The sequence below is a fragment of the Cynara cardunculus genome (assembly GCF_001531365.2).
Source record: "Cynara cardunculus var. scolymus isolate 2C chromosome LG 6, CcrdV1, whole genome shotgun sequence".
Classification (NCBI taxonomy): Eukaryota; Viridiplantae; Streptophyta; class Magnoliopsida; order Asterales; family Asteraceae; genus Cynara; species Cynara cardunculus.
The window spans coordinates 619637-631601 of NC_037533.1; the positions used below are offsets into that span (position 1 = coordinate 619637).

The window sequence follows — 11965 nt, forward strand, 5'->3', positions numbered from 1 at the left end:
GGAGAAACCTTAAGGAACACGTGATCCCCTGTTTGGAATTCTAAAGCTTTCCGATGACGATCTGCATAATTTTTTTGACGTGATTGAGCTTCTTTCATTTTTTCCTTGGCTACTGCCACCTTTTCATTAGTGACTCTTACAAGTTCTGGCCCTTCAATAACAGCCTCACCAACCTCATTCCAACATACTAGTGCCCGACATCTTCGGCCATACAGAGCCTCGAACGGGGCCATACCAATGCTTGCTTGCCAGTTATTATTATATGCAAACTCTACTAAACATAAGTACTCATCCCAACTTCCAAACCATTCCAAAGCACATGACTTTAACATATCCTCCAAAGTTTGGATCGTTCGCTCAGATTGTCCATCTGTTTGAGGGTGAAAGGTCGTACTGAACTTGAGTCTCGTGCCCCATGCATTCTGAAAACCTTTCCAAAATCGTGAAGTAAATCGAGGATCTCTGTCAGATACTATAGATACTGGTGTGCCATGAAGCCTGATTATCTCTCGTTGAAAGAGTTTTGATAACTTACTGACTGGATACCCTTCTTGAATAGGAAGAAAGTGAGCCGACTTAGTCAATCGCTCGACCACAACCCAAATGGCATTATTCTTCTTAAGCGTCTTCGGTAACCCAGTTACAAAGTCCATTGAGATATCCTCCCACTTCCACACTGGAATTTCTAACGGTTGTAGAAATCCACTCGCTCTTTGGTGTTCGATTTTTACCTTCTGGCAAGTAAGACATTTTGCTACAAAGTTAGCTAYGTCTCGCTTCATTCCATTCCACCAAAAGTTTTGCTTCAGATCTCTATACATCTTTGTRGATCCAGGATGAATAGAGAATGGCGAGTTGTGTGCTTCCTTCAATAGCGTCTCGCGAATTTCCGGGTCATTGGGGACACACAGTCTATTTCCAAACCATATCACATAGTCTGCATCAACCCGAAAATCAGCTTGCTTACCGTCATCTATCTTTTGTAATATGGCCCAGAGCTCTCCGTCTTGTTTTTGGGCTTCTTTGACTCGTGAAATCAAAGTGGGCTCCACTGTAAAACTTGCTAGCCACCCATCTGAATGATTATCATAAACCTCAACATCTATGCGTTCCAAATCCAAGACGATATGAGGTTGAGTAAGGCGTGACAAGTTCCCTGAACTTTTTCGACTAAGGGCATCTGCCACTAGATTGGCTTTTCCTAGATGGTATTGGATTCTTGCATCATAATCTTTGAGAAGCTCTAGCCAACGTCTTTACCTCATATTAAGTTCTTTCTGGGTGAATATGTATTTGAGACTCTTGTGATCCGTGAAAATATCACAAGTTTCTCCGTAAAGATAATGCCTCCAGATTTTTAAAGCGAAGATCACTGCTGCCAACTCTAGATCATGAGTGGGATAGTTTACTTCATATGGCTTGAGTTGCCTAGAGGCATAAGCAACAACTTTTCCATGTTGCATTAGTACACAGCTGAGACCATTTTTGGAAGCATCACTATAGATTTGATATCCACCCGTTCCCGAAGGCAAAGTGAGTACGGGCGCAGAAACCAACCTCTTTTTCAACTCTTCGAAGTTTTTCTCCTGTTCGTCTTTCCATAGAAATTTCACCCCCTTTCTCAGCAATCGAGTCAAAGGTAGTGCTATAGAAGAAAATCCTTCTACAAATCTCCTGTAATAACCTGCAAGTCCTAAAAAACTTCGAACTTCAGTCACTGTWGTAGGTCTTGGCCAATTAGTCACGGCCTCCACTTTTGCCGGATCCACAGTAATACCATCAGCTGACACTCCGTGACCCAGAAATGCTACCCGCTCRAGCCAGAATTCGCACTTAGAGAATTTGGCATACAATTGCTTATCTCGCAGAGTTCCCAAGACAACACGTAGATGACCTTCATGTTCCTCCTTTGACATAGAGAATACAAGTATGTCATCAATAAATACGATAACGAACTTGTCTAGGTAGGCACTAAATACCCGGTTCATTAGGTCCATAAAAACGGCTGGGGCATTAGTTAGACCGAAAGGCATCACCAAAAATTCATAATGCCCGTATCAAGTGCGGAATGCGGTTTTTGAAACATCCTGATCTTTTACCCTCAATTGATGGTAGCCTGACCTTAGATCTATCTTCGAGAAGTACTTAGCTCCTTGAAGTTGATCGAACAAGTCATCAATACGTGACAAAGGGTATTTGTTTATAATAGTGACCCGGTTCAATTCTCTGTAATCGATACATAGCCTCATTGAGCCATCTTTTTTTTCACTTATAATACTGGAGCACCCCAAGGAGAGACACTTGGTCTGATAAACCCACACTCTAGGAGGTCTTGCAGTTGCTCCATAAGTTCCTGTAATTCTAGAGGTGCCATTCTATAAGGTGCCTTAGAGATGGGTTATGCACCAGGAACCAAATCTATAGTGAACTCCACCTCTCGGACCAGTGGTACTCTTGGAAGTTCGTCCGGAAATACATCAAGAAAKTCTCTGACCACTAGTTGACTTTCAGGGGAACGCTCTTCCACCGATGTGTCTTTAACCAACGCTAGAAATCCCTGACATCCATGGAAAACTAACTTTTGAGCTTTTAAGGCAGATATGATCTTTACTTCTCTTTTTGGTTGAAATCCTTGATACACAAAATCAGGCATCTATTTGTCGCCGAAGATTACTTGCTTAGCTTGGCACTTAATTGTTGCTTTATGCTTTGACAACCAGTCCATACCCAAAATAACATCAAAATCGTTCATGCTAATAGGGAGTAAATCGACCTCACGAACTTGACCTCCTACTTTTAAAGGACACCTTTTAAATTCTCGAGATATAACTACTGAATTACCCAAAGGAGTAGCAATAACTAGAGGCGATTCTAACGATGTACAAGGTACTCTAAGATGATTAGCAAAAATCAAAGAAACCATAGAATGGGTTGCCCCCGTATCAAATAAAGCATAAACATCGTGTGCCAATCGAAAGAATTCCCGAAATCATTCCTGAATTTGCTGCCTGGTTAACTGATAAGGCAAACACCCTACCTCCACTAGTTGCCTTGGTGTCATTTCCTTTGTCGGTGCTACGAGATTTCTTGCAATCTCTCGCCAAATGTCCCACCTGACCGCACAAAAAGCAAGCTCCGGAAGCCCTATAACACACGTTTCCAGGATGGCGCCTTCCACACGAATTGCATTGAGGGACCGAATCATTATTACTCTTGTCGCCTGACCTTTGAGAACGAGTCTGGTTCTGCCCCTATCCCTGATGACCTTGCTGACGGTACGGTTGCCTCTGACCCTGATTTTGACCTTGCCACTGCCCCTGACGCTTGCTACTATTCTGTCCCCACTAATTCCCACTGTTACCACCTTGCTGCTGATTTAGTTGCCCCATCTGCTGAATTTGTTGCCCATCTCGACTTCTTTTCTTTCCCCCATCTGATTTGGATGCCAAAAAGTCTTGCCGCTCCATCTTAATATTCTTGGCAGCATCTGCCGCCTGTGCCACATCCGTAAATTTCTCATTGATAAGAATGGAACGGTACCGGTAATGAATTGTCCACTTAAACTTTTCAGCCTGCTCTAGAGATGTCCCGACTGACGACCCTGCAAAACCAGCGAGCCTCAAGAATCTTGCCAAATACTTTGTTACAGACTCATCATCTCGTTGGCGAATTGTGGCATACTCTTTTACAAATGCGTTCTTATCCGCAGCTGAGAAATACTACTGATAAAACGCCTCACGGAACCCCATCCGTAAAGGGCATCAACGTATTCATTTCCTTTAGCTTGCTTGATCGCGTCCTACCATCTTTGAGCATCTCCTTCCGGTTTATATGCCGCCAACTTAACCTTATACGGTTCCGGACACCCCAAAACCTCAAAAATCTTATGTATGTGTGAGACCCAGTTTTCTGCATCCACGGGAGTCGGTGCCGAACTGAAGGATTGAGGCTTCTGTTTCTGAAACCTCTCAAGCCACACATGGATAGCCCCATCTGAATTTGTACAAACCGTGAAAAACTTCATTCAACCAATCATAATTTTTCATTTTGTTCATTTTTTTGTAATTATGAGAGGTTGATTAACCATTTTTATTGTGGAGGGTGTTAATCATGGATATTATCATCTTCATTATTTTAATTTTAAAGAAATACATGAAACAGTTTCATTAAATATTATATGAAACAATTTCATAACCATATATGAAACAAAATCATCAAAAAAAGTATTATATGAAACAATTTCACAGGATTAAACAATTTCATGAAAAAATTTCATAAGATTAAACAATGAAATCGACGTATGAGGGTGGTTTGTACGGTTTGTACAAATGAGGGTGATTTTCAATTGATCGTTCATCTCTCTCTCTCTCTCTCTCTCTCTCTCTCTATATATATATATATATATATATATATGGGGTTATTCAAATGATAACTCAGTATTTTATGAAAACTATGAGATCTAATCTTAACCACAAATTAATGGATAAATTATGAAATTAATAATTTTCGTAATTTTGACTTAAAATTTAAATTAAAGTGCATTTTAGAAATTTTATCTCTCTTTGCTCTGGCGAACATTATTCTGACAAACATCATGTGAACACAAAATACATAGTGTGATGCCTAAAAAACGTCGACACTGTTAAAAATGCAAATGATACTCACTGTGATACACAAGATACACATTGTGATACCCTTTGTAAAACAATAAAAATAACGAAAATACACATTGTAATACCCTTCATAAAACAACGAAAATACATACCTTGATACACTTCGTAAAGTAACACTACCCTTAACGTTAAAATACAAACAATGTAACAGGATCTTACGATCAAAGTAGAACGAAACCATCTTAACATTTGTTGACACTATACTTGTATAATGACTCGTTTACATGTATCAAGCAGTCCAACCAACGATATATCAATAAACAATTGTGTTATACAAAAACATATACAGATCAACGACTAAACATGTAACACCCCCATTCCGAAGGAAAGGAGGTTGCTTCAAAACGTAACGGAGCCGCTATATAAACCTCCAAAATATAGTCTCCATTACAAAGAAATAAAATAAAATCTTCCAATAACAAAATTGAATATATCTACAAATAAGATATAAAGGTCTCCAAACAAACCACTTCCAAAATCCTCCAATAACCGAGGAAAATCCAAAAACAACTCTTAAAGGAAATCTAATCTAATAGCCAAAAAGGAAATAAAATTCATTAATGAATTAACATAACACTAAGCCTCTTGAAATCCTTGGAACCAAGATTCTGATCTACTCTCTGTCACAAAACCTAGCCGCCCCTTGATTACCTGCCGTGAGGAATAGAAGAAAACATGGCTGAGCCAAATGCCCAGTGAACGGATAAACAAATATAGAAAAACGGTAATACAAACATGCCAAAATTATTTCAAGACATCGAACCAAACGAGTATCAAAATCTTAGAAAATCAACAAATAACATACTCATACGAAATCATATGAAAGGACACATCGAGCTCGAAAACGCATACACTTGCATATTAACTCACATGACAAGTGTCAGACATATGGCCACACAGGCATGTACGTTGGACTGCAGATCCACACGTACCAAATGTGAGATATGGCGTTGGACACTACACCGACATCCACCCTACAAACGAATCACATATGCTAGGGCCGACCCATACACCTCCTAAATCGAATATCCATCACACCAAAATAGCTCTCACAAGAGCACCAAAAGAGGAGACGCCGTGGACTGATCACACTGCCACGGTTAGTGTCACGCCATCGGTGCCACAATGACGTGCCTATGGTACCCCCATAGGTGGTTAGCAGCTCGAGCTACCCAGAGTTGAGTTGTCACAACGAATGTGACGTTATACATCTTACATATGGTCAATAAATAACGAAATCAAACGAAAAGTCGAACATAAGTCAAGTACGGAATTATGTTGAATAAACAAGTAGTTGTAATAATAAAGAGGCTCAATTAGAAGAATACATAATCGATCAAAAATACCAACATACGTACTTTTAGAAGTAAAAATCATACCAAAATGTTACCGAACAAATAAACGTGTACTAACTCGAATAACTCCAATAGCATGATTAGGACAAGACGCATTTGCCATATATATATATATATATATACATACATACATGACGTAGAACAAATACGATTGAATGAAAGATGCAATAACGAACAATTTGGATAAATATGAGTTAAACGAGACTCACGAATTCATAAGCATATTTAAACGAGCTAACTGAACAAAAAGGTTTAGGAATCCGTACCTTAAACTTTACAAAACTTATTGATTTCCCCAAGTTTATTCCTTTATATATGCCCTAAACAAACACCCAAACTTACTATTAATCCTAATTGATAACTTGATGGCATAACGAAACTAAATCACTTTAACGACTTATAATGTAACTAAACTCAACTAAATCCTATCAATATATATATATATATATCCATACTATGCACCAACATAAGATCAAATTCGAGAGAAAAACGAGAAGAATTTTTGGGTTTTAAAGACGATTTTGACATACCCTAGTTGCTGCCATTATTATTGACCGAATCGGGGACCTTCGAGTCATCGGAACAATCCCAAAAATTTATAACCCAACTACTAAATGTATAGATTCGAGAATGGGACAAAAACTTACCTCAAACCGACAAGAAATCGGTGGAACCTTGCTTGCTTTTGGCCGTTGGCTCCCTCCTAGGTTATCAATGGATTCTTCCAAGCTCTTAGAGTTTCTTTCTAGCGGCTAACACATTTAGAGGTATTAGGGTTAGATTTATATAAGAATTAGGGTAGGCTAAATAAGGATTAGGGTTAGGTTTATATAAGAATTAAAAAAAACCCTAATTAAACCCTAATCTAAATACAAAAGCCCAAGCCCAAGCCCATCATCCAAATTGAAAAGTTAAAGCGAGTTATGCAGAACTAACCCCTCAAGATCGGTCAACTTCCGAAACTAACCCAAACTTCAATATATATATATATATATATATATATATATATATATATATACCCACACACATACATATCTGACGGGTATTATAAAACAACCTAACAAATTTTATCGAAGAGCAGTTGGACATGAGAAATAGATTATTCTAATAATCTTTTTATGTGATACTTCTAAAAGGCGTCTTATACATGTTTTACAAAAAAAACTAATAACAGGTATCCCATTCAACATATATCTATTTTACTAAAGTTAACACGAAACTTGCCTGAACTGTTGTTCACCCTACTTCAAATATCAACTTTTCCACAAACTTATCTACAACACCTTTAGTAAATCAACCATCATCGAAATTTATTTCATCGTAATAAAGTCAATACATCATGTTTACAGTCCGAGAAAAATGTTGTCGTTACATAATGATTAACTCTTATAGAAATAGTTCACCAACTATTTTCACGTTGATTGCTAACCGAAACCGAAAAAGGAACCACGTCTACTCATTTTGCTACTTGTGTATCAAACTAGAATTCAATGACTCAAAATTATGTATTATCGTTGGTTTTCAGTCACGTCCAATATTCCATTCTTTTATAAGTTCATTCTTTAAAGCTACCACCTGATCACTTGGTAATGTCATGGTCAACAATCGTCCACGATAATTTTCTGGACCCTGAAGAACTAACGCAACTCCTTCATCCCCGACCCCTGTCATTGCATAGTTTGCAAGAACCGGTTTGTGCCCTTTTAGCTCGAATCCATATAGTTTAGCTTCTTCTAGATTCACAAAAGTCAATGTTTCCCCGTAAAACATGGCATCTGAGTTGTTTTGTTTAACGGTGATCAGTTCCGCCAAATCAATCACGCTAGCCTCTGAAACCGTAAAATCAACAACCACCTTGCTTACCCTCTGATTGTTCCCTTGAGATTTAATTTCGTTCTTTTGAGAACCATATGTGCATATGGTAACGGTCTTGGGTTCGAGTTGTGCTCTTATCTTAGCTAATGACTTCCATATGGTGGCACAAAGAGCTTGGAAAGGCTTGGCATTGGCCTTTGAAGTTATTTGGTCAAGATTTTTGGAAGAAATGTGAAGGGAAAATGTTACCATTTTGGTGTTATTGACATTGAACCAGTGGTTTCCAACAAGATCGATGTTTTGGAAGGTAGATGGTCTCTCTGAAATCTGTAATTTTGTAGAAATTGAAATATGAGATAAGGTTTTGCAGTTAACAATTTGAGCCCACATGTTGACGAAGGTTGAAGTCGAGAATGCATCTCCGATGACGTGAGACCAATTCAATCCAACTGAGAACCCTCCACATTTGAACTTCGTAAACTGAAACGTATATAAAATGAAGATGTTTTTAGAGTAAAATACCTAAAATACTTTTTTTTTATTAACCTGGACATCCTCATATCCAACCCGCTATGCGAGCCGATTAATCTCAGGGTGATCACCAGCTTTGCAGGTAGCCCAGAGTCACCACATTTGAACCTTTGTGGCCACAAGGGGATTTTTATTCCTTCTTGGATTTGAATCTGGGACCTCCACGCACTTTTGACCTTTGGAGCTCAAGCTCAAATCATTCGGACACCACCCTTGTGGTTCCTAAAAACTTATTTATAACATATAATAGAAAATAATTATAAATCAAAATCAATCTTATTAGCATCCTCAAATATTGTTTTTTCAACCATGTTCAGACTACCCCGACTAATTTAATGACGTCATGAAGTTACAATCAGACAAATCCTTAAGTGATACTGATGGGATCTGAACTGATGCATCTCAAAAACTAACCCACGATTTTACCAGTTAAGACGCCTCTCAGGATTTTTTTTAAAAATTGTTGATATGAAAAAAAGAGAATTTGGAAATAATCTTCTCAAAAACATTAAAGTTGGATATTTTAGACAACTCAAAAGAAAGAAAAATTGTTAATTTTTTGCATTTATTTTCACTTTGTATTTGATAAATAAATTGGTGTATAAAAATAATAATTAATCATTTGATAAAAGAAAAATATAATATTTAATTTGGTACATAAATTAATAAAAATTATTTAAATACAAAAATAACAGAAAAATTCAAATAAAAACAACTAAAATATTTGGAATATAGAAACAGATCTCAACAATCAGATGTATTTGATTTGATCCAAAAAAAATATGATTAACATATCTTTTAAAACAACCCCCGGGTAAGTCCTTTTTAAGTCACATTACCTTATCAGATGAATATAGTAATGATCAATAATCTTACACGGTAAGGACGAGACAAGGAACAAGAGTCTTACTCGTAAGTGAGAGCGACGACTCTTACCACGGTACTTGCCGGATAAATTGTTGCATACAATATCGTTTTGGTGGAGCAAAATCTTACCCGGTAAGTAGTGGTAGTGTTAAATTTTACCGCTAAACACTTACGGGGTAAGTGTTTGGTAAACAACCACTAAAGGGCCATTTATAAAACATTTACCCGGTAAGTACTTACTGAGAAAATTCAATAATATTATTTACTTACTGGTAAGATTTTAGTCGATAAAAACGGTTTTTTATGCAACAATTTACCCAGTTAGAACTGACTATGGTAAGAGTCATTGCCCTCACTTACCGGGTAAGACTCTCGGTCCTTGCCTCGTTCTTACCGGGTAAGATTTTTAGTTCTTATAATATTCATCTCGTAAGGTAATATAACTTGGTAAACGCTTACCCAAGTAACCATTTGGTAAATGGCCCTAAGTTAAAGTCAAATAAATTAGAGTGAATTACACTAGCGGTCCCTGTGATTTGCTCAACTCTTGGATTTGATCCCTAAAACAAACTATATATATTGATGGTTTCTGACTTTTCATTTTCATAACACACATGGTCCATACACTTAACAATGTTAGTTAGCAATCATTATGAAAGAGTCATTGGTCTTTAAACAAACTTTAGAGACCAAAAATGCAATATGCTCTAATATATAATGTAATTCACGTATTTTCTCAAACTTTTTATTAAAAAAAAATATTTATACATCCATTCACAAATCAAATATCTTAAATATAGTATATATTAAAATAAAAAATTTATATTGATTTAAAAAAGATTAACGCTAAAAAATCTCTAGTTAAAAAAAACAAAAGAAATCGAGATAAATTCACATATATTTTGAGTTGAGAATTGAAATATGCAACCAAAAATATTGAAAATTATGTTCGGTTAATATGAGATATTAATATATAGTCAAATTATAAATAACTAGAACAGTACTGGCGTAATGCAGCGAGATACATCTCGATTTTAATGTTCTATTTTATTATTTGTCTCTGTTGATGTTATAATACGATTTTATGTGTTTTTAATAAAACAATAATGATTTTATTTTTGAATAAATATAAATTTAAAGATATCATAAAAATTTTAAAAAAAAATATCAATGTTAATATCAAAATAAACTATTTAAAAGTTTTCATTTTTTTATGTAATTTCTTTAATTTTTTTTATAATTTAATTTAAGTTTAATAACAAAATAATTTATTTTTGGTTTAATAATATAACATTTTATAAAGATAATAATTAAGTATTCTGTTAGAACACAATGATTATCATAATTATATTTTAGATTTTTTATATTTAAAATGAGATGTTTATCCTGTATTTGATTATGTTTATCTGCAGTTAGTTATACGAGTTCAGATATGAAGCTTTAATAAGTTGTACTTACGCACAATCTACTTGCAATCTTGAGTTTTTAAGTATTATGCATTAATAAACAGTACTTTACGCATAAAAAGTGGTTTTAAGAGTTTTTGTCAAATATTTTATAATATAGTATAGATTACAATAACAATAAAATAGAAATTATAAATTAGGATTAGATAATACTAATTATTCAAACAATTAAGAAAAAAGTATCACTACAACAAAATTAGGTTTATACAACGCCAAAACAAAATAAGCGTTCTAAAAGCCATCTTTTTATAGAACGTTTGTTTTTATAAAAAACTTTTTTAAATAGTGTTATATAAAATTGCTAATGTGACGCTTTATATTATAAGTATCCTAAAGACTTGTTAGAATGTATAAAAACGTCCTATAAACTTATTGCAATGCATTTAGATATATTTTTTATTTTTAATCCTATAAATTAAGGGGCCGTTTACCAAACGCTTATTCGGGTAAACTCTTAACAAGTCACATTACCTTACGTATGAATATGGTAAGGACCAAGAATCTTTACGCGGTAAGAGCAAGACAATGACCAAGAGTCTTACCCGGTAAGTAAGGACGAAGACTCTTAACACGATCAGCACTTACCGGGTAAATTGTTGCATACGATGCTGTTTTTATCGACTAAAAGCTTACCCGGTAAGTAAGTGATAGTTTTGAATTTTACTGGTAAGTGCTTACCGGGTAAGCGTTTGATAAACGGCCCCTAAGTCTTGTAAAGTGTTTTATTAGGACGCTTAATTTTTTGGTGTTATATAAACCTAATTTTTTTCTTATTTATTTTATTTTGTTTAATGAAGAATTAAACATAAAAAAATGAGAGAAAAGTAAATGAAAATACCTGAAGAAAAAGCAGGGGAGAGAATTGAAGGTCAGGGCCAAGAACATGATCTCGATAAGCGAGTTCACTCACATCGGAATGTTTCATCTCCACCCATTCATCGATGCTCGTGTTGCTCTCCGCTTCAACCACCCTAACGCCGCCGTCGTTACACTTGATGAACGGCCGGTTGTCTTCCGGCCGTCGTCGGATCCGGCCAGCCACCGTGAAGTACCGGCTTAGGAGGTGAGACATGGCGGTTTTCAGATCGGAAATGATTAAACCTAATTCCGCAAATTCATTGTTGAAGAAATATACTGCTTTAATGTAGTGATGTTTCATGGCCAAATCGGTGTTTGTGAGGTGGTGGACGGTGTTTTCCACCGTCATCTGACCGGGAACCACCGTGGATAGACGGATGTTGGAGAGTTTTGCCTCCAT

The 11965-nt window shown here is 36.0% G+C and overlaps 1 protein-coding gene across 1 annotated transcript; it reads right to left on the bottom strand.

Annotated features, from left to right (window-relative positions):
• Positions 1-3344: 3344 nt before the first annotated feature.
• On the bottom strand, positions 3345-11965 carry LOC112514716 (protein ECERIFERUM 26-like). Its single transcript, XM_025121315.1, has 4 exons — positions 11546-11965; positions 7604-8323; positions 6676-6780; positions 3345-3719 (listed from the first exon to the last, which is right to left on the bottom strand). Exons 1-4 carry the CDS (start codon positions 11963-11965, stop codon positions 3345-3347), a joined length of 1620 nt encoding a protein of 539 aa, XP_024977083.1.